At 36.3% G+C, this 24124-nt stretch overlaps 1 protein-coding gene across 1 annotated transcript in view; it reads left to right on the forward strand.

Moving 5' to 3' along the window:
- ROCK1 (Rho associated coiled-coil containing protein kinase 1) overlaps window positions 1–24124 on the forward strand; it is a 92092-nt gene that overhangs the window by 55923 nt on the left and 12045 nt on the right. Inside the window, exons 17-28 of the mRNA XM_080380424.1 lie at window positions 745–851; window positions 1966–2116; window positions 3016–3176; window positions 4044–4228; window positions 4921–4990; window positions 6398–6492; window positions 8371–8536; window positions 10159–10252; window positions 13063–13151; window positions 13469–13657; window positions 14168–14333; window positions 21224–21294. Coding sequence (XP_080236550.1) covers window positions 745–851; window positions 1966–2116; window positions 3016–3176; window positions 4044–4228; window positions 4921–4990; window positions 6398–6492; window positions 8371–8536; window positions 10159–10252; window positions 13063–13151; window positions 13469–13657; window positions 14168–14333; window positions 21224–21294 — 1544 coding nt within the window. The remainder of the gene's footprint in view (window positions 1–744; window positions 852–1965; window positions 2117–3015; window positions 3177–4043; window positions 4229–4920; window positions 4991–6397; window positions 6493–8370; window positions 8537–10158; window positions 10253–13062; window positions 13152–13468; window positions 13658–14167; window positions 14334–21223; window positions 21295–24124) is intronic.

The following is a 24124-nucleotide window of genomic DNA, read 5'->3' on the forward strand; positions in this document are numbered from 1 at the left end:
GAGTGTAATTTATGTTAGATAAACAGAAGAAATTTTAAACAATGAGGGTGATGAGACCCTGGGACAGGTTGCCCAGAGAAGCTGTGATTGCCCCATCCCTGGTAGTGTTCGAAGTCAGGTTGGATGGGGCTTTGAGCAACCTGGTTTAGCGAAAGATGTCCCTGCCCATGGCAGGGGGGGTTGGACTAGATGGTCTTTAAAGGTCCCTTCCAAACCAAAATATTCTGTGATTCTGCTCAGTATTTAGTATAAACTTCTGATGCCACGCTGCATCTTGTGGTAGATGCTGTGGGGGATGGGGAATAGTTCCTCTATCCAACACAGAGCACTTGAGTCAGTTAGGTGAATATGTATTGTATTAGTACCTGTAGATCCATTTGAGCCTAACTTCCTGTGTAATGTGCCTTAACCTACATATTAGTGGAGTTAACATCAGAAAAGGTGCTTGTTGCATAACACAGCAGAACTTGAATTAATGGAATAAATTTCACATATTAGATATTGGAAGTGATGGAAGGCAGGTACCAAGTTTTGCATGTGATTGTTTTTTTGGTCAGTTGTTACTAATGGCATGCATAAAGCGTGGCTAAAAAGATTGGTTTCCTTTTTGATATACAGCCTTTGCATGTCTGGACAATTTGAAGGTAAAAATATTTTAGGGGCCCAGAAATCAATAAAGGTGGAAAAGCATATTGATCTAAGTCAAGTAACTAATACTGAATGATGTTTAATTTCTTATGGCAGTTCGGATTACAACTTTACAAGAAGAAGTAAAAAACATTAAAAACAATCTTGAAAGAGTGGAAGCAGAAAGGAAACAAGCACAGGATATGCTTAATCATTCAGAAAAGGTACAGTAAAATGATGTTGAGGCTAAAGGTCTTTGTCAGCTTTTGACTATTTTCAAGTAGTATTTATTGATGTTGCTAAGTCCTGTGTTCTTGCTGTGAATCAATCTTGCGTTGAAATGATTGAATAATGCTAATTTACAATCTCATCAGGTTGGTAAGTCTCGCAAGTCCTCAGGTAGTTCTTACTTGTAGCTTTGGGCGTAAAATTTGTGTTTGTCGTTCACTATCACTGATTCAACACTTCTGCCAATAGCAAGTAATTTTTCTCTGGCTGTCTAGCTATCACTGCAGAGACTTGCCTCCTGAAAATCTATGAATTGAATATTTTAAAAACTTGAAATTTAATTTTCTGCTTTTACTGGATTTTGACCGGATCAGTGCTAGACCTTCTAATCAACTTTGGAGCTGAACTGTTTCAGTTTCCTTTCCCCCTTCCTTCCTTCCTTCCTTCCTTCTTAAAGAGCGGTAGCAGCATGTTCCCCAGCATCTCTGATGCCCACCCCCAAGATAGAGAAACAAGAAGAGTAAAAGGAAATCCTGCACCCTTTTTCCAGATAGAGCTAACTTTGTAGCCTGTGTTTTGAGGTCAGCTGAAGACTTTCTGTGCTGTGTGGTCTATCCAAATAAACCAGAGATATATGACTACTTAAGAGGGAAAGTGCAAGGAGTTACTGTTGTCATTTGGTGTTACGTGAAGCAGTGATGCAAAGGCAAGTCCTTGTCTCTGGAAGTTTCTCTCCATTGCTTGTTTCATGTGTTACTGTTAATGGCTGGCAATCTCAACAGTGAAATAACAGAATGCATCCCAGAATTCTAATTCCTCTGTGTGCTAGTGTTATTGGTAGATTAGTTGTATGTTTCCAATTTACATGACTACTGATAATTCAAACTGAGAAGTTTCCATTACCTTACAGATTTATAGACTACTGAAAAATTTAATGAAGTTTTCTCCAGAGCACTGAGTACAGTTTTTATCTGTTACCATTCTTTATTAAACATGAAAAATAACATTGATAATTTCTTCATAACAAAAGGTTAACGCTTAAGAAAGAGAAGAAGGGAAATGTTTCCCTCTGATATTATAGAAATCGGTAACTTTTTTTCTTATCTTTAGGAAAAGAATAATTTAGAGATAGATTTGAACTACAAACTCAAGTCATTACAAGACCGGTTAGAACAGGAACTAAATGAACACAAAGTGACTAAAGCTCGATTAACTGACAAACATCAGTCAATAGAGGAGGCAAGATCAGTTGCAATGTGTGGTAAGTGTTTCTTGCAAGTTTCAGGTTAATATATAATAAAAGATGTTTTGATTATATTATCTTAAAACACATTATCTTATAATGTGGTACTCTTACAGAAGTGTTTAATGCCTTCTATAAAGAAAATGCCTATCAAAATCTCAAAACATGAAAACTACACATTTTCAATTCTTTTATCTAGCGTGGTACTTCTACCATAAAAATTGCATTGTTTCTTATATGTTTTGAACATTTTACTGCATTTGCAATTTAAAGCATTCCTTGGCTTCTAAAATGCTATTGAATCTTGAAATTCTGGCTAATGCTGAATGAAAGAGTGCATTATTAAGACAGATGTCTTGGGGCATTCATTCCTATGTAACTGTGTTAAAAATATTGGTGTTTTATTAGGCACAGTGGTAATGTGATGAAGTTTCTTTTATAGATACATATCCATGAATCAAAGCTGTGTCTTGGTATCTTAATTAAATATATAAGATTTTCTTTCTGAGGGTCATTGGTACCTGAATGTGTAGTTTGTAACTTTTCAGAAAGCTGATACAAATGGTAGCGCTTTTCTTTCACTTTACGATCCATTCATGCAAATGAAACTTTGCCTTTATTGATTAATTCAAGAATCTGCATTTTTTAATTCTTTCACTATTGGTCTTTCAGTAGTCATAATAATATTCCAGTGTTTTGAATGCAAATTCGAATTACATTTCTTTTTTAGTGTTTTTAGTAATAACGCCAGGAAGTTTATAGGTAGTAGTCAGTCCATCTAACAGAAGAAGAGCTTAAATAGCTGAACAAAAGGGTCTGAAGAATACTGGGATGTTTAGGACTGTGTTTACAAAAAGCATTCTTGTAGATACTGCATACTCATTTTTGTTGTTTTACTTTCCTTAATCTTATATTAGAGATGGAAAAAAAAGTAAGGGAAGAAAGGGCAGCAAGAGAAAGGGCAGAAAATCGGATAGTTCAAGCCGAAAAACAGTGTTCCATGCTGGACTTTGACCTGAAGCAATCTCAGCAGAAACTGGAACACCTTCTTGAGCAAAAGGAGAGACTGGAAGATGAAGTAAGTAAAATGTTCATCACTAACAATTTTCTATATAAGTAAGAAATAATATGTGCACCAAGAAATAGAAAATTAAATTAACTTATACTGATGTCATTGTATAATACCCCTCTCAGTAGAACTGAAGATAGTTGGCCTAAATAGTGTTAGATATTTTTCATTTGTTTCTCAGCTCTTGGATGCCTTAGATATTTGAGCCCTCAATTTAATGTAATCAATTTTTTCATGTTTCCTTTTCTTTTTTTAAAGGAAAAACTTGCTTGTGAATTTGACTATGTAGTCAGATTGGTTTGGATGGTTTGCAGTTCTGAGTTTGCATTCTCCGGAGAAGCATTTGTCCAAGGAAATATGCAATTAGAATATTGAATGTGAAAACTACAAATTAGAGTGTCTTGCTTACTTTTTCTTCACAGGACACTGGGTTATGAATGAAGGTTATAACACCTTTCTTAGGGGTCACGACTTCGGTAAATTAGGTTTTATTTATCTGGTAGACTGCATTTTTTTCTAGGGTGACAAGTTTTTAACATCTGAAATGCAGAGAGGTTTGCAGGACCTTTCAGCAGACAATTTGGGTTTCTTCCATTGTTGCCTTTAAGATAAGATAAAACACATTTGGGACTTTGAAATAAGCTAAGTATGGGGAAGCTTTATCATCATGCAGTGTCATGTCAGTACGTTCTGTAAGGGCAGCAGCTTTCTATTGCACTGAAGTGTTTGGAGGTTCAGGAATATTTGTACGTATTGTACAACATGTAGCGTCTATGCAATGGTGTTTCACGTAAAATGTACCATATATGAAACACTTTCAACCATGTGCAATTGGTTATTCAGAAATGCTCCTAAATTGAAATATTTCTCATTTAGGTAAGGAATCTAACGCTTCAGCTAGAACAAGAGACGAATAAGCGAATAATGGCACAGAATGAATTAAAGGCACAAGCTTTTGAAGCAGATAACTTGAAGGGTTCTGAGAAGCAGCTGAAACAGGAAATCAATACGTTGTTGGAAGCAAAGAGGTTACTGGAATTTGAGTTGGCTCAACTTGCTAAGTAAGTAAAAATCTGAAGTAAAATGGAAAAAGTTGCTTTATTATACATGTACTGTTTTGCCTGTTCCTGTTACTAAAAAAAGTTCTCTGGAACATAGGCATTTTTTTTGCTAAACCAAAAGAGTATTTTTAGCTGCATGTTATGATTTCTGTATGTAGCCTTCAGTGTTGGAATATTTTTGTTATGAGCTATGATGCAGAACAATTCTTAGCTCATCATCCTGTGTCAAGACATATATATATATATATATGCCACTTATATTTGGGTGACTTCTTTATGGATTGACTGTGATACTACTTATTAAATCATATGGGTCTTTTAGTTTTACTATATAGGAGTCAGTAGCTTTTTTTTCCCCTTTAATTACCTGATCCTTTTTCTTAACTTTTCTTAAGCTGATTGAAGACATTTTTCAATAATTAGGCTTATATCATATCTTCCTTCAGCTGACTTAACATTTTTCCATTTAAACTACTTTTTGTCTTCTAAGTTATGTACTGAAATGGTCATTGGGGTAGAATAAGGAATGTAATTAAATCAGAAGTTTAGGATACAACAAACTGTTGGTCATTGTGAAATAATATGTGTGCAAATGTAAGATCTTCATAGGGTACTTTTCTGCTTAGAAGTAGTCTGCCTGTCATTTGTTAGTAGCTGACTTTTATATGCTTTCCTTTTTTATTTCTTCAAAGACAGTACAGAGGAAATGAAGGTCAAATGCGTGAGCTTCAGGATCAACTTGAAGCTGAGCAGTATTTTTCGGTAAGACTTGCAAAGAATTGTGAGTACTACATTTTGACAAATTGTTTCAATGGAATCATTGAACAGTGAATAGTTTGACATATTAAAGTTTTCTAAATATAAATAACCTGGCATAAATCAGCAATTCACAAAATGCTGCTGGAAATACAATGAACAAAAAATTAGCGAACATTAGATAGTCTATCTGCTAAGTTGCTTTGTCTTTTTTTCCAATCTTACATGTTTCATTGAGTAGCTTTTACCTGAATTATTCATCAGAGTAGTTCTTGTCTTGAGATTGAAAAAGAGATATTTTTCTGACACAATGGCAAACTTTATAGAGAGTTCAGAATCTCCATACTTACTGGAATGTATTCCATGCTATTGATCTACCATAAGTATATTTAAGATCCATAGCATTCTGTACATATTCCTCATCCTTATAAAAATACACCTTCTCTGCACCTGAGTCCCTGAAGAGCCTTATTTGGTACTCCAGGTAGTCAAAATGTTTATTTCATAGATTTAGTTTGGTCTGTTTTATTTCTGTGAAAGCAAACAGTAGCATAAGATGCTCTATAATGCCTGAACTTCAAATAACATTTGTGAATAAGAACAGCCTCATTTCACTTTGGGAAGTACTTGTTAAATTTGGTTCTTCCTTGGAGGGGCAATAAAAATTTTTGTTTTACTGAACTGCATATGATTGTAATTTCATTATGTGTTACAGATTTTTGTGTATTTCTCCATGACACGTTGCTAATAAGAAGATCCAGAGTATTGTGTTTCATTCTCAGTTTTCCCTTTTTTCACTAGCATGTAGTTTAAAAGAGACATTTTTAATTCAGTGTGAATATTTATCAAAAGTGTTTTACTGTAGGAGATCAGATTTGAACTTTCAGAATTACTGGTGGTGTTAATAACAATACAGTAATTAAGAACAGAAGTCATTCATGTAAATCAGACCTCTGCTGCATCAGTTATTAAGACAAAGTCAGTCTTTGCACAAAAAAACAGTCTAAGAGAAAAGATACATGGATACAAAAAAATACAACAGGTGGAAACATAGGACACTGTTAGGCTTGTTTGACTGACATTTTGAGACAGTGATGCTACAGGAGGATGCAGTTTTGTCCTGTTGTCTCCAAGAGACCTGCTCGACTCTGTCCTAGTGCCTGCCTTCCCTTTTGTCAGCAGGTATGTTTGTACAACTATGTAGGAAACCAGACTAGAAGATTGAAAACTAACCTGGTCACATGAGTTCCCTACACAAGGGAAACTGGAAAGGAGCATCGCAGGCAGGCAGGAGGGGGAAAATTCCATTGAAGACAGCACTGGCATGTGTTGGGGTTTGACAGTTTCAAACCAACAAAGAATTTCACTATGGAATTTCAATAATGATTCTTTTTTTTATGCTTTCTTTTACAGACACTTTACAAAACTCAGGTTAAGGAACTGAAAGAGGAAATGAATGAAAAGAATAAAGAGACTCAAAGAAAAATGCAGGAATTGCAAAATGAAAAGTATGCCCATTGTGTTTCTCAAATATATGTTAACTTTTTCCATGTAGTATGGTCTCACTCATGAAGATTTTGAATCAGATTTAGAATGTTTAATTCCTTCAGAAAAAGACAGGTCTCAAAAGTGTTCCATAACACCTTGTAAGATGGTAAATACAGAGGATGTTACCTATGATAACCCACAAAGCCAAATATGGTTGTTCATATTTGCTTTGGACTCTATTTATAATGTCTGGAAGAAGAATGATGACTTCTGAGAATTTAGGAAGATGCAGAATTTAAAAAAAAATATCAGATTTGTTGTAATAATCTTGCTTGTATAATAATTTTTTTTTTATGTTATCCTGATAATTACTTGGTATCTTTCCATAGCCAATAAAATAATTGGAGGAAAAAATAAGGAAAATAATTTGAATTCTAAGTTTAGTATACTTCAGATTACAGCAAACCAGTTAATCCAACAACCATTAATTGTGATGTATTATTTTCTAAGTTAGCAAATAAGGAAAGAATTTTTTAAGCTTGTTTTTCCAATTTATTAATTCATATAATATATATTTATTTAATACATATGTATTCTGAAGGAGACTGTAGCCTTATGCATGAAGCAGAGTTTCTCTGTTCTAAATTCGGGGTGTCTCATTCTTAAGTGTCAGCATTGCAAAATGGTCTAAAGAGAGGAGGTTATGTAGTGTTCATGATGCATTTCAGTGGGCTAAGAAAGGGAGAAAGAAAAGATACTGTATTAATAAATGTGATACAGGGAAAAAATACCTGGCTGTGCAAAGTTGTTCAGAAGTAGTATCCAACTTAAAAAGAAAAAAAGGCTAGGGGAGGTGGGAGAGACTTCCTTTATTCCTCCTGTGGTTTCTCTTCTTTTCCTCTTTTCTTACTTATTTTATAGTTTCCTTTTATTCTCTTTCCACACTGTTCTCCACAATTTTATGTTCATCATAAACGTTTTTCATCTGGATAAAACAATGGGAATTGTGACAAACTCTTGAGTGTATTTCGTTACCTTGTTGTAGTAGAGACTCTTATCTACTACAGATACATCAAATCAGTGGACTCCATAGCAATACTTATTTCATTGCATAAATCTCTTTGTATTTTGCAGTGCAGGAGGGGCATCTGTCATGAGCCCATACTGCAGTAATGTATTGCCACTTCTATCTCAGCATGCTGTGCACTGTGTTCCATGTTCCTGTGTACATCTGGTGGGTGCTAGACTGGCCACCGTGCTTTATGTGGGTTTCTTTGCAGGCAAACATATAGGAGCTCTGCCTGTACTCCAAGCAAGAGCAAGGAAGTTTGGCTTGTATGCTGAGTTGATTAGAAGTGTGTATACATTAACTTCAGTGCAGTATCTCATTAATGCCCCTGCCTCTCAAGCTGTACATAGAATATGCAAGTCTTTCTGCAAAAGGTTGCATAGACATAGAACCGCTGTATGTTTTCAGAAGCTTTATGCAATTTTCCTTATTGTTCAGACAGACTGGAGTACACGTTTTCATGAGCAGTAATCTTGTGTGAAGAGGTTGGTAATACTGATGGGGCTAAGTATCTGTTGATGGACCACACTGTACATGCAATTTAATTTTATTTTTTATTTTTCAAAAGCAGAAGAATTTGACACCTGGTTTCCTAAGGGTTGATGTTTCATGGATGATTGAAATTTTAATTGAATTACAGTAAGCTTGCTGCTGTAGCTTGTGTGAACCATCAAAAGATACAAGTGTATGGAATGTGGTTTAGTAAATCATGTTTTTCTTAAGAAACTAAGATGACAGTTACCTGAGTGGTGTAATTTGGGTTTTTTAGTCTTCCTGAAAATTTGGAATGTTTTGCATAGGGAACAAAATTTTAATGTCCTTTTTACAGAGAAACACTCACTACCCAGCTGGATTTAGCTGAAACCAAAGCTGAGTCAGAACGGTTGGCACGAGCACTCCTTGAAGAACAGTATTTTGAACTGAGTCAGGAAAGCAAAAAAGCAGCATCAAGACACAGGCAAGAAATGACTGATAAGGACAGCATCATAAGAAGGGTAAATTATTCCACTGTAATTAATACATATAAATATATATTTTATCTTCCAGCTGGAAACATACATTTGTGTTTTTACTTTAATTTGTGTGATCATAAGTGATAACTATTTAAGTATCTTAAGTTTTGGACTCAGTTGGAACCTTAAACATTTAAATCCCATCATGTGAACTCCCAAAGAAATGTAGACGTGATGCATCAGAGGTAAAGCCAGAATGAAAATCAAGTGAATATCTATAATTCAGTTACTAAGCCTTTTGTAACTGCTTCTTGTTATTCCCCAATGCATTTAAATCTTGTAAATTTGTGGAGCTGTGTATTAGAGACTTATTGCAAAATAACTTAGTCCTTTGAAAACAAAACACTTGAAAGTCTTGAGCTTCTTCTCATTGGTGAACTATTAAAAAACCAAAAACAAGCCCCAAACTGGAATTTTTGAAGATACTTTATAGTGTAGCCCTTCAGTATTGGTGTCAAGTTCACAAATACCTTAACCAAGGAGTTTCAAATAGCAAGCCATATATAGTGTAGTTATTTTATCATTGTTGTTTTTTTCCCATTTAGCGTCAGCTATGCAGATTTTCCTAAGAATCCTGGAGGTGTAAATCTTCAGTAATACTGTAGGTGTAACTGAACCTGGATCAGTTGCTCAAAGCTTTCTGTTAGCGCTAACGTGGATATTACTTCTCTGTGTAAAGATAATGGAAGTAGAGTTTGTTACACATGTTTATTACAAGCTTGAAATCCCTTGAATACCACCATTTCTTAAGAAGCATTTAGAAGACTGTCTCCCTATGGCATGGAAGGAATACTTTCTTGCCAATAAGTTTGTTGGTTTCACATATTCTCATAATTTTGTCAGGCAGCTCAATACACAATTATTTCCATAGGCTTCAAGCAAAAGCTTTTTTCAGGAATGCAGTTATGTCTGGTTTTTAATATGTGTGTGTTAAGAGGTTAGCAAAATGATCCTAACTGTGGCAACTAGCATATTCAAAATGTGATGGTTTTCCTTTGTATGTGGTACTTTTTTTTTTTTTTTCCCAAACCTATGTACATATATACCTAGGTATGCTTTGACTTAGACCAAATTTTGGTTTATTTTCATACTGATTTATACCTGTTCTTCAGCATATATGACAATAGTTCAGCAGCAGATGCCATGTGTGTACTCTAACCTTGAATGCTGGAGTTGTATCATCTATCGGTTGCTTTTCTGTCTGAATTCAGGGGATCAGGACTCTGAGCGCTACTTCTTTCCAAGTACCACACATTAATTGAAAATTGCCACATTTGATAACTGACAATCTGATTTTGCTTGAGTTTTTAATTATATACTACAGTGTTGTCAGTCCTGCAAAGTTCTTTAAAAAAATATGTAATTCTTTCTGGGTTAGGTGTATTTCGAGCTTGGTAAATCAAGACAGCTTAGAAGAAAAGCACCATTTAAAAAAAAAAAATCAGGTTTGAAAGGTAGAGCAGATTTTTTTGTGTATAATCTGAGGAATGTGTTCCAGGTAAATGGATATTACAGTTTTAAGGTTATTTAAAATAATAGTACTATAAATATTTTTAGAATTTATGTCAAGTTCTTTATTTTAAAATGTTTTTGTTTTCATTTAGCTGGAAGAAACTAATAACACATTAACCAAAGATGTTGATTTAATAACAAAGGAGAATTCAGAGATCAGTGAAAAAATTAAGAAACAGGAGGAAGGTATGTCATGTTTGGAGTTTTGATTCTTTTCTAAGGAAGCACAATTGAATTTGAAGCACACGTAGCAGAATGGAAATGGGAAAAGACTTTCTGTTTATCTTCCCTATTATTTTGGGCTTGATGAAAAGGAATATAATTTTATTTAATTAAATCATTCATTTAATCTGGAAAATACATCTTTGCTGTAAATTGCACCCATTTTTAAAAAGGGTGGAATGGAGGGCCCTAGGAACTACCGACCTGTCAGTCTCACCTCTGTGCCTGGGAAGATCATGGAACAGATCCTCCTAGAAGCTATGCTAAGGTACATGGAGGACAGGGAGGCGATTTGAGACAGCCAGCGTGGCTTCACAAAGGGCAAGTCCCACCTGACCAACCTAGTGGCCTTCTGCGATGGAGTGACTACCTCAGTGTATAGTGGAAGAGTTACAGATGTCGTCTGTCTGGACTTCTGTAAGGCCTTTGACATGGTCCCCCGCAACATCCTTCTCTCTAAACTGGAGAGATACAAATTTGATGGGTGGACTGTTCAGTGGAGGAGGAATTAGCTGGATGGTTGCATCCAGGGGTAGTGGTCAATGGCTCCAGCTGGATGTCCAGATGGAGATTGTGACAAGTGGTATTCCTCCAAGGTCCATACTGGGACCAGTACTGTTTAATATCTTCATCAATGGCATAGACGGTGGGATCAAGCGCACCCTCAGCAAGTTCACAGGTGACACCAAGTTGAGTGGTGCAGTTGACATGCCTGAGGGACAGGATGCCATCCAGGGAGACCTGGACAAGCTTAAGAGGTGGGTCCATGTGAACCTTGTGAGGTTCAAGAAGGCCAAGAGCAAGGTCCTCCACATGATTCGGGGCAGTTTCTGGTATTAATACAGGCTGGGAAATGAAGGGATTGAGAGCAGCCCTGTGGAGAAGGACTTGGGGGTACTGATGGATGAAAACCTGGACATGAAGCAGCAATGTGCACTCACAGCCCAGAAGGCCAACCCTATCCTGGGCTGCATTGACAGAAGCGTGGCCAGCGGGTCAAGGGAGGTGACTCTCCCCCTCTACTCTGTGCTGGTGAGACCCAACCTGGAGTGCTGTGTCCAGCTCTGGAACAACCCTCAGCACAAGGAAAAACATGGACCTGTTGGAATGGGTCCAGAGGAGGGGCATGAAGTTGATCAGAGAGATGGAACACCTCCTAGGAAGAAAGTCTGAAAGTCTGGGGTTGTTCAGCCTGGAGAAGAGAAGGCTTCAGGGAGACCTTATTGCAGCCTTTCATTACTTAAAGGGGACTTATAAGAAAGATGAGGGCAAACATTTTTGCAGGGTCTGTTGTGATGGGACAAGAGGTAATGGTTTTAAGCTAAAAGTGGATAGAGTCAGACTAGGTATTGGGAAGAAATTTTTTTACAGTGATGATGGTGAAATACTAGAACAGGCTCCCCAGAGTGGTGGTATATGCCCCGTATCAAGGTCAGGGGCTCTGAGCAACCTGATCGAGTTGAAGCTGTCCCTGCTTATTGCAGGTAGGTTGAACTAGATGACCTTTAAAGGTGCCTTTCAACCCAAACTATTCTGTAATTCCAAATTGCCATTCTTTCTATTGTATTGCTTCCATTTCCATGCACTGCCTTTATTGCTGAAAACAAGTAAAACCCTCAGGCGTAGCAGGTAGGAAAAAAGTGAGTTTCTGCTCACAGTCCTTCCTCAGTTCTTAAAATAAACTAGCACTAACTTCCTGCAGGAGTAGTCAGGAATGCCAGCTATGCCCTTGTGTGCATGGAATTTATTAACAAAAATTATTTTGCTCATTTCATATTGCACGCAGTGTATTTATTAAAGTTTCTTTTCCCTATCTCCAGTATTTACAGTAAAGCAGTATTATTGAAATTTCTTCAAGATCTCGCTTAGACTCAGAATCTTAAGTTGTGATCATACGCCTATCAGTGGATTGTTCTATTTACATGCATTCTGACTGTATGGGAAGTCACGGTTATTCAGTTTACTCCCATGGTTTTGCATTTGGGAAGCATTAGAAAATTGGAATACATGCTTTAATATCTGTTGGCTATGAGAGTAAAGGCCTTATTACTTATGTTGCCAGTGTTGTTGCCGACACTACACAGGCAGTAAGGCATACTAAAACATTTTCCCTTAGTTCTGCATTTCTGTAGTAGCAGGGATTGGTGAGCAAGCAGTTTTCAGTATTTTGTAGTTTATGGAGTTTGTTACTTTTAAAGTACTTGAATAACTGTTTGTGGTTTTGGTGGAGAAATCCTTACCAGTGAAATGCATACTTGTAGAGACTTTGGGAGCGAACCAGCAGACTGGAGGTGTGATAGAAAGATTGCTAGAATTGAGTAACTGGGGGTGAGTGTGTGTGTGCGTGTGACAGAGTCATTCCTTGTAAGCCTTTTTCCCCATGTTCTGTTTATGCCTGATTTGAGAACCTGTACTGAATATGTGTCCAGTCGTATTAGTCTTATTCTATGTGGGTACTGACTTAGTGCAGAAACACTTGTGGTAGCACACACACAAAAGGAAGTGGGGCAAAAAACTTAGTCATCACCAGAAAACAAAAATATGTATGCTGGCTTTGGTATTTCATCTTGGTGCCTTTGTGATATATCCTCCTGGTAATCTTCTATCATTATAGTAGTGTTAAACTGGTAACCTTTATCATTGCAAACTGTTTTGAGCATTAAGTGACACAACAGGAAACTGGAGGAAAAAAATGATGCAATTGTAGAAGTGATTAAGCTTAGAAATAGTTACCTTGTCCTATAATACTTCAAAGTTGAATATTATTTTAACAGAACATGAAATTAAAAAAGAGGAGGAAATCAATAATATTAGAATGCATTATGAGAAGAGCATTAACACTGAAAGAACTCTGAAGACACAGGTATGACTTATGCAATTTAATAATAATTACGCTGCATTTCAGATACATTTTCAGTTCATTATTTATGTGACTAACTTAGTGCCTTTAAGATTATGTTTATATTAAACATGATGTATAATATGCATTGTTGATATTTACAGTTGACAGAATAAATTTTTATGCTGTGTACTTTTCAGTATTACTTCTATTGTGAGTAAGGGCCATTTATGCTGGTGAATATTTTTTTTGATTGAATTCTGTTAACTAGAAGAACTTAGTTTTCTGTGAAGCATGCTTGCATATATAATTTTTCTTGCTGGTTTTCCTTTTTTTAACAGGCTGTCAACAAACTGGCTGAGATAATGAATCGGAAAGATTTTAAAATAGACAGAAAGAAAGCTAACATGCAAGATTTGAGGAAGAAGGAGAAGGAAAACCGAAAGCTCCAATTAGAACTTAATCAAGAAAAAGAGAAATTCAATCAGATGGTAGTGAAATACCAAAAGGAGCTCAACGAAATGCAAGCGGTAAAATAATCTTAAATTTTTTGCCACGTTGTGGAATTTTCTCTGCAGGAAAAACGTATAGCTCATAATCTACTTGAAAAAATAACAACCTCTGTTTCAGATGTTCTAGGCTACAGAATTTTAGTGAGGTAGAGAACTCAACAAGTGTGCAGCTCTGCTTGTTCTCATTCATTTCGCCTTTCTAAATTCTTAACTGTGGAAGTCACCAATATATTATGAAGGCTAAAAAACTGAACACTGTTTATGCAGTTTGTTTCACTGGCAGGTGGTCTCCTTTGCAAAACTAATAGTACTTTAGTAGATTAATTATACTGGTTTGTACTTCCTGGATCTTTGATATTTAACTTTGTTTCCGAGGCTGGATGAACACTTCTACTGTAATCACTTTTGCTAATGCTATCAAAAGTATCTAGAGATATTAAAAAAAAAAAGTAGTGAGTTTTGTTTTCAGAATACTTTGTTGCCATATTTTTGGTATCACAGTAATTGTGCATGTGTATGTAAATACAGCAACTAGCAGAAGAATCTACATACAGGAATGAGCTCCAGATGCAGCTGGATAGTAAAGAGAGTGACATAGAACAACTACGAAGGAAAATTTTGGACCTCCAGCAAGGAATGGATTCTACCAGCGTTGCTAGTCTCCAGCCAGATGAAACGGATGGAAATCTGTCAGGTAAGAGAAAAGTGTATTAGAACTACTTGATTTTGTGCATAGACATAGTTTTGGAAGATATTATCTCAAACAAGTTACTACCTTTTGAAATCTTCTGGCTGTCTCTGTCTATATCACATTTCCACTTTTTGCTTTGTTTTGTTTTGGTTTTATCTGAGCTTAGCTGCCTATATATAAGTCTTAATTTTTTCTCACATCACTTCTCCCACTGTATGGCTTGGCATTAGCATAATTTTTATCCACTTTCACTGAGAGAATATATCTGCTGCTGCTCTTTGAACAATGAATACTATGTGCTGTATCCAGTGAACAGAATACACTTCCAGAACATAGTGATTGTCTTTTTTATCTTGAATGCAAAAATTGCCTTGGTCTTGTCTGTTATTACAGTCATGTGCCACCTTTATGACAAGTGGCAATAATTGCCAATGTGAAAAATAATTGTAGGAATTTCCATAATGCATTTATAGTTTGTGTGGTACTCCAATTTAGCAGATCAAAATAAGAATAATTAATATGGTGCAGTTAGCCATTTCCATGTAGTGTGTGTTCCAGGCACTATATAATTTGAGACCCACTGTTACACTGCTTAGTGATTATTTTTTTTCCCCTCCCCAATGTCTGAAAAGCATAATCAGTTAGTACTTTCTCATGATCTATTTCTATATCTTTAGATACAGCAAAAAGCAATTAGTGGTAATAAGCTGTGTTTGACAATTTCCTTCTGTTGGAGCTAGGTTTATTTTTTTTGTATAGTTAAGCAATTTTTATAGTTCATCATGAAATTCTTAGTAAATGCTTGTCTTACACATATACAGTTTCATTTGTATTGTAGAAAAATATATTCAAACATATGAAAATAGAATACTATTTTGGATATTTTAAGACTTCAGTGGATGAGTAATCAGATAAAAGTAAATAGAATCTTTTTAGGTGTCTCTTTTCCTGTTAATGCACTTCATGCTGCTCAGATTGGCACTTCCTAGAGTTTTTCCAGGGGTCTTAGAGTGATTGAAATTTCAGGTAGATTATGAGACTTCGTATATCTATTTATGTAGTTATTCCTTTCGGCGTCTATTTTTATGTCCTGTCGTCTTCTAGTGTATTTTTAGGTTTTCATTTTCGGTTAATATTTAAAAGAATTCTGTTCTAAAATAGATTTTCATTCATATAGTGATACAGTCTTTTCTTACAACTTCCATTCTGTCCAAGAAGCCTTTTGCACTGTGATCGGTAAAACCCTCAGGTAATTGCCATCTTGTGAAGTAAATGTCTGCTTCTTTTGAAAACATCTTCTGGGTCACACTTCCATCGAAACTCAGTATTGAGAATTCTTAGACCTATTAGATTGGTGAAGGAACATTTTTTTCCTTAGCTGTCACCTGCTAGGAGCTCCCTCTGATATTTCTGATCTCAGGAATTTTTCTCTTAGATTCTGGTTCTCAGTGTATTCCATTTAACTGGGGTAAAACAATCGGAGAGGTTTTACTTACTAAAGGTTGGGGGGTTTTATCCCCTCAAATATTTGGAATCAAGCCTTATGTTTGATAGTGTCTCCTAAATGAAGAACGCTGTGGTTCATAATATTTTATTGAAAACTTCCGAACTCCTGTAAATTAAGAGTTTAAATTTTTCTACAGGAAAACAGACCAGATTTATTCTACATAAAAGGGTAGTTTTGAGCTTCCTCACTTTCCTTCTCAGCCATTTTCAGCATAATGACTGTTGCATACTGCACTGAAAACACCCAGTGCTTCCATCTGGGCATAGGCACCTTCCTGTTTTCTTCTTAACTGCAATAGTGTGTCAATATGACCCTGTTGTCTCTTAGATCTTGGCAAGACTGTAGGAGTAAGCACTTTTTGTCTGCCTCGTTAAGGTACGTTATTTTCAGTTTTGCCTCTGGAGATGTGTTGGGAGGCTTCTGGCTGTATGACCTGCCACTTGAATATTGGGGCAGAAAGTTCAGTATGTGCAAGATCTTTTCAAGTCAGCTGTAACTCTTCCATACTCATGACCCCTCTGTTTCTTTTCTACTAGCCTTTCATTTCTCTTCTCTTTTTTTTTTGCCCTTATCGCTATACATGCCTCTGATTTTTACTGCAGTTGTGCTGCTGGTGTTGCTGTCATACAGGTAGGACTCCTAATACATATTATTAGGACTTATCTAGATTTAGATCATGTCCCTACATGCTGCTTTTTGTGTTGGTTTTTTTTTTTTTTTTTTTTGGAGTGATGCTCTGGGTTGATCAGGATCTGAATAAGAAGCAATTTAGGTAATTAAAAGAGATTAAGTGACATTAGTATAGTCAGATTTCGCACATTTGTCAAAGAGCCAAGTAGAGGGCAAAGGAGTGTACTAGCATTATAAGGAGGAAAAAAAAAAAGCCAGTCTTCAAAGTAGAAATACCCTATGCCCCAGAAAGAGGAAATTATGCAGCGTGTAGGTATTTTTCTGTGAACCAAGTAATTAGTCTTCAAAACAAGGTGGCATACCACAGCAGTTAATTTGCTACAATTTAGTTATATGAAGTTGTTTGTCTTCAAATGTGTGCTAAGTTCTCATCATTTCTGTAGCCCAAGCATAGACATTCCTTCAGAGCACCCTGAATAGCATTTTGTTAATGAGATGGACCTGATGAGTAGTCAGTAGGATTCTCTAGGTGATACATTTGTTCTTAAGGCAAAGGCATTCCTTAAAAATATTTAAGACATATATATGGTAAAATTACTAAATCAGTAATTACAGTATGATTTATTCAGTTTCCTGTCACAGTAAAAACATGACCAGGGAAAACTTAAACACAAAATAATGTAAACATATCTAAAGGAATGATTCCACAGTCTCAGTTCTGGTCCCGGGCAGTCTCTGGTTTAATTGAAAAAACACCTTGGTATGAAACAGTGTGATAGTAATGTTCATGGAATTCCAGAGAGACCCTGGCTCTCAGGCATTGTCCACTGTCATCCTGCGTGGCAGAGAGGTTCAGGCTATGGGGTGGTATCTTGTATAATCAAGGAGCTTAGTTTACCAGTGACCAGAGAGGCTACAAGAGTAGAATTCATTATTTATGGGAAGAGCATGTTGCAAAATTTTTGATTCAGAAGGCTTTGCACTCTTTGAATAAACTCAAGGTAATACTGAAATGAATTCCTAATACTCAGAAAATTTTAAGGTAAAATTTTCTGTATTTGGAGGTAGATCCAGAGAAATCACATGGTAACACCTTACAGCTGCATCTCAGCTGGAGGTGGTTTCCGTCTGTTGTTGAACTAAACACACCCCTCAAGTTCTGGCAGCTCCCAGGGCAACTTTCATTCTCCGAAGGTAGGGATTGGCTCATTTTAGACATTCCAGGCTAATCTCGGGCTTTTGCTTCACCAGATGGGAAAGAAAGAGCATAATGTAGAGGAAGGTTTTCCTTGTATTTAGTTTTAGCCGATTTTTGTAACTCTTACTGCTGATTATTGGTTCAGATAGCAGCTATGTCTCAGTTCATGTCTCCAATGTTTAGAGTCCTTGCTGAAACAGCTGAAGTATTTGCTTTTTAATGATGCTTTTGGAATGCCTCTTCCTCCTGGCTGGACTTAGGAAGTCTTAATACTTACATGATTATAAACAGGTTTCTTTTTGTCAAGACAAAATGTATTTAGGAACTTAAGATTATTTTTTTCCTAAGTGCTATATCTTTTCATCTGATTGGCAAGATAAATTAAGCAATTGAGCTGTCCTAAAGGTTTAAATGCAGCACATAATATTTTACACCATATGTTATATATTATCTTTACACAAAGATAAGGTGGAATAATAAAACATGGACCATTTAAGCCAACAGTTGGTTTTTTTAATATGGGACTTTCAGAAATACCTGCAAGTAGCCATCACCTGAATATACCTCCAACAAGCATAGATCCAGCCAGCAATCTTTGGTGAGAGCCACATGAATTATAGTAAGACAATCTGAGAAAGGAAAGATTCAAAGGGGAAGGGTGGACTGGAAAGAATTAGCAAGATAGTATCTCAAGGGTTTTTGTTACTATGGAAGAGTCTGAGGAGTAGGAGGCATTCTTGAACGTTAGAAAGAGGTGCTCCGCTGCTCATGAAGGTGCCTGTATTACTTCGCTTCTAAACAGCAAAAAGTCTTACAGTCAGTACGGTCATGGTTGTCTAGTGTGATTTTGTTGAAGACTTACTCTTAGAACTCAACATTTATCACACTGAATCACAATGAATTCTGGCAATATGAATAATAACCATGAAGATGTTTAGAATGCAAATCCACATTTTAATATATATTCAGAGATAATTATAAGTTCTGTAGCATTTATGGAATTCTTTTGTCATATTCTACTCAGGTCCAACTAGCCATCAGATATTTTTGAGGCATGTCTTGGATTTTCTGCATTGGAAATATGAAGTATCAATTCTAGGATTTTTTCCAAAATAAAGGAAGTTGTCAGGCAATAGTTTTGAGCCTATTTTTAAAGACAGGAATGGAAGATTCTTTTTCATACTCTAGATAGCCCATATTTTCTTAATTACTTAATCAGAACACTCATAAATATTATTATTCTCTATCAAATATTTGTGAAATGGCCAGACAAGCATTTGCAGTTGTACTAGCTAACTCTGTCAAGGGAAATTAAAATACACTATAAATATTACTTGACACAAACCTTTGTGGCAAGGTTAGAATGAAAGGGCTCATCTACCCTTTCAAGAGTACATTTGGTTCCAGACAAATGTTAGCTTTGTTGAAAGGAGTGCATTCAGAAAGTGTTATTTTCAACTGCATGATGTTATTCACAGCTCAGAAATCATCTCTCATGCAGATAGAATTTGGTCACTAAAATAGATTTATAGTAGACAGAAGAGAATGTCATCTGATTCATTTGTAACAGCTTATCCAGTTTCTACTTTAAAGTTTTTTTCAGAATGCGCTGAAATAGAAATGAGCTTAGAAAAACGCCTACCTACACTGTCCCTGATGCATCTTTTAAAATTTATCATTAATAAATCTTTCCAGATTTTCATATGTCACAATTTCCATAGATGCCTACTTACTCCTTTCAAATCACAGTTGTCCATACAATATTGCTTTTGAATTCCAGTTGTCCATACCATGTTCTTCATTATCAATTAATCACTTTATTTTGCAATGGAGGACTTGAGATTTAGGTTTTTTCTAAAATTTCTAAAAATGGAAGAATCTTTTCATGATGTAAAAACTAATGGAAGTATTCAAAACAAGATAAGCATTATCTGTGATGCCTGCAGACATGAAGGAAGTAGGCTTCTTTTTCCAAAGCTACTGAATATCAAAAATTGAGGAGGGGTCTGGGGGGAGAACCCACACCCCACTATTTCTTGTACAGATACGACAGGCAGGGAAATACACATTTCCTTAATTTTTTCCAGGAAATTTTCTTACTGGAATGAGTGCTGCTAACATGCCTTTCTTCCAATTAGAATTTGAGTAGTTCACTGGTCCACCAGTATTTTGAATTCTGTTTGGAGAAATGTTAGGAAACGATTCTATATTTTTAAGTGTAGTCCACTTCTAAGTATGGTATGTTGTAAGGCTAACGTGGGAAGGGAGGGGGTTTTACGCCTCATTTCAATGCCTGCTGCAAGGCTAGGCTGTCAGTCTCGTTGCAATTTCACGGAACAAATATATGGACAGTATCTTTTACATATTTGAATGTATTTTCAGAGTTTGCTGAGGTACACCTCACACAGAACTATCCCTGAAGGATAACAGGGACCAGTAGCTCCTTCTTACAAATACATTTGTGGAGAATGTTTCAACAAATTTTAACTTAATGTTTTTGAAGTTTTCGGTGCTGCCAGTTAAATTTATTGTAAAGAATGCATACGTTAGCTATTGGCTGTATTTCTGTACTCTGACCTTTTTTCTATAAACACATTTTTATGATAGTTTTAAAAAAAAACTCAGATTTTTCTCAATTGTGAAATAAATTTATAATGATGGAATGAAATTTTGATTACTTCATTCTCACATTTACAAAATTGTGAGACTTTGTACTGTGTCAAATTAACGGAATCACAATAGCTTCTCACCGCTATTACCTCACTTCTTAATTTAAAAAATGCCTATCAAACCCAAGTATCAGTTATCTGGAGGGGGTTTTAAAATCTATAATCCACATTAGGCAGAATGCTGTCTTTGTTGTGACGCTTCTTTGTATCATTGTTAAATTATTTCTGTAGTTTCATATTAGGAAAATATTTTATTACATTACTCTTTCAAAAACTGTCCACTGAAAATTTAAATAAAATGCTTGTCTCTTATTCTTTATATCTAGTTGATTCTTCCTGCATTCCTTATTTATTTATCTCCTATGCTTATCTTCTGTGAGTAATGGGACATCCGTATAGCTTTGCTTGCTCTTGTGCGCTCTCCTTTTTTTTGTTCCCCTTGGAAAATGTGGATCTGGTTTGTTTTACTTGCTGCATCTTTCTGCTGAGTATTTTTGTTTAGCCCCGCTGAATATTAAATTATGTTTATATTGAGAATCTCTTAATCATCTTCCGTTTAAGCTGTAACACATTTTCAAAGCAAAGTCTTTCCTGCCTGGCTCTTTGCAAACTATTTACGTACAGTGTTAGATGTTGGCATCAAGGAAAACAGTTTCACTGTATTTTGTGGTAACTGTATAATCAAATGTTAGCTTGTGATGAAGCATGAAGTAAATACTTATATCTACGTTTTACTTAGCTGTGCTTTTTATTTTGCTTTGCTGAACAGGTAATGGCCTATTACTGCATGTAGTATATTTTCCTTTCTAGTAATAGTTTGCTTTTGTGCTATTCTGCTTAATTATTATAAATACATGAAATTATTTAATATGCATTTTTTTTAAACCAGAATCAAGACTTGAAGGTTGGCTTTCAATACCAAACAAAGGAAATATAAAGCGGCATGGCTGGAAGAAACAGGTACAAATGGATGGGTTTTTTTTTTCTTCTTCAACTCCCTTGAAAAGTTTTTTAGGCGTATGGTGGATTGGTTTTACAGCTCACATTTAAGGAGCAAACAAAACAATTAAAACAATTTAGTGTGTATACATTATTTTAATGAAGAAAAAAAAAATCCCAACAAGAAAATTCAAGTTCAGTATGCAATCTGTAGTAATAACATTGTGCAAATTTATGACAGGCCGGTGAGGAAATGCTTTACAATGGGCATCGTGGAACTATTCAAAATTTTGTTTCTCCTTTGTGTAAGCTTCTTTATAATCCTGCTGGTGAAAAATAAGCTCTTTGTGCAACTTGACAGCAGAGAGTAGGGAATACCACACCTAAATGTTCTGAAGGCCGTGGAAGAGTGTATCATACTAAGTTGCCACACATGATTTTCAAGGACACTGCCATGTCCCTTACTTTTAAAATGGTCAGTCTCTCTTGAAAAGAAACAGAACAGAAACAGAAACACCCACTCCTAAACAAAGCAGTATTGTTTTGCCTCTGCAGAGGTTATGATCTAGTTCTTTGAAGCTTCAGATGTTCAAAGTGGGATGCCTATAAGCTTAGAACCAGTTTCTGATTGTTTTCTAGCTTTCCAGTTCCTCTCTTTGAACATCTTTTAATATAACAAGTTGGAAAAGTGAACATGGTCACTAGAATTTTTTAAATTTTGCAAGCAATTCATATGAAATAGTTTATTTCCCTGCATCTTCCTTACTTACATTCAAAGACCAGTATTGGAAGTTATTCGGTTTGTTCATGACACTTTCAAGTTAACTGTCTGATTTCTGCTGAAAAGTCCTTCTCAGAGGCTGTTGTTCATGTTCACATTCTACAAGTGTTAGAAGTGGTTCCTACAAAATTTAAAGGAGGATTTAGTTCCTCTCAAAGAAGCACGGAAGTGTTTGTTTTGAGCTGTTAGCTGCTGAAGTCCTTTGATTCCAGTTGGCTAACATGACCTACTTTATATAGTTGGGAGTGTTTTGAGTTCCAGACCTGCCTATTTTTACATCAGTACCAGACCTTCTTGGTGATGTGGCTGTAAGTTAACACAGCCACCTATTCTAGCTTGCAGAGATTGAGTGTTAAGCTCTGTCCTATTTCAACTGATGGCTGCTTAGAGTATTCTCCCAGACTCTCACATGAGATGCAATGCAAACAGGTGCCGCATTGAAAATGTTTGCTTACCACAATTTGGAACCTCGGGTTTGCTATAGATACCTCAAATGCTTTTCAGTTGGTTTCTTGTCTCTTTGCATTTCACTTTGTCTCCCTGTTAGCAGAACTGCAGGAAATGAAGCATTGGAACAGGCTGCCCAGGGGTGTGGTGGAATTACCAACCCTGGAATGTCAAAAGACATGTAGATATGGTGCTTAGAGGCATGGTTTAGTGATGGACTTGGCAGTCCTGTGTTAACAGTTTGACTTGACGATCTTAAAGGTTATTTCCAACCTAAATGATCCTGTGATTCTATGTTTCTATGAAATCTACAGGACAGGGTTAAGGACATTCTTCATGCCGTATTTGAGTCAAATGCCAGTAGTGTTTGGGTGTTCATGAAACACACCTATCTGTAAATCTATTCTGCAACTTGTTCTGTTTGACAGCTAAGGCTGCTTGATTCCTCTTGTTCTGGAGGTGATTCTCCAGGTTGCTGTCAGACTTCTGGCAGTGTCCATGAACAGAAGTGACTGTGCCTAGGCACAAGTCATGTAGCTTTATTCTGCTCTGGATTATCTAAAATACTGCATCATTTTCCTGTCAGAATATCTCCAGCAACCTTTTCTAGTTGTCTTCTAGAAATGGAGATGATTCTTGCATCCTCTGATGATTAAAATTTTAAACTTCTGATAAATGTAGCTTCTCCAGTGAAAGACTGTATTTGGGCTTCTTTAGGCATGCCCAGTATAGGCATACTTAGTTTAGTTCCCTCAAGGTATTTTAGGCAGTTACTCCATTCATACTTTCCTAGTTTGAATAATAGTTTTTGCACTTTGAAGGAATTCGAAGTATAGATGGATGCCTCTGTCATAAAATGACTCATGCTGGTAAGATTCCTTAACCTAGCTGTCGTTGAAACCAGTGAGACACAGTAGTGAGGGGCCATGTTGACTTACATGTATTCTGTTGGCTGAACTGTACCGTATCTGAAACAAGCTGGCTTGTAGTCAGCCTGCTCAGGTGCTTCTGTTCCGATTCTCATGCGCTTTCAGTTTGGTGTTTGTGGGAGATATGCAACCTCAAATACAGGCATGCCCGGATTAACTTAAAGGCAAGGCAAAATTGCATTAGCAGTGCCATTGGATTGATGCCTGAGTTGTTATAACTTGAGCTGCTGCGTTTCTCACTCAGATGTCAGTAGCACTGATGGTTTTACCCCATGCCCTCCAAGTCATTTAGCTTAAGTTAGAAAGGGGTGAGTGTGGAAAATCATTTGAGAATAAACACTTGAGTTATACCTCAAGTTAACACTAACATGGGTTAGCTGTATTTTTATCTGGAACTTCATTTCATCCCAAGGGGAGCTGATCAAATACCCTTCAAAAAGCACTACAGAACAGAACTGTCAGAAGATCTTTGGATGTGCGCGACAGGATTTTGAGGCTTTTGTACATAACTTTTTTTGGTGAGGTTAAATTGTTCTTTCACCAAGACTTGTACCAAGACTTGTATACAGTATGATAACTGAATTCCATTGCAGTTAGAATTTGCATTTGTTACAGTAGTCATATTAAGGCCCAGCTCTTGCCTGTGAAGGGCAGAAGTGCAGGCTTCAAAGACAAAGGCAGCATTAGCTTTCTG

This window comes from Falco punctatus, assembly GCF_963210335.1.
Source record: "Falco punctatus genome assembly, chromosome: 3".
NCBI lineage: Eukaryota > Metazoa > Chordata > Aves > Falconiformes > Falconidae > Falco > Falco punctatus.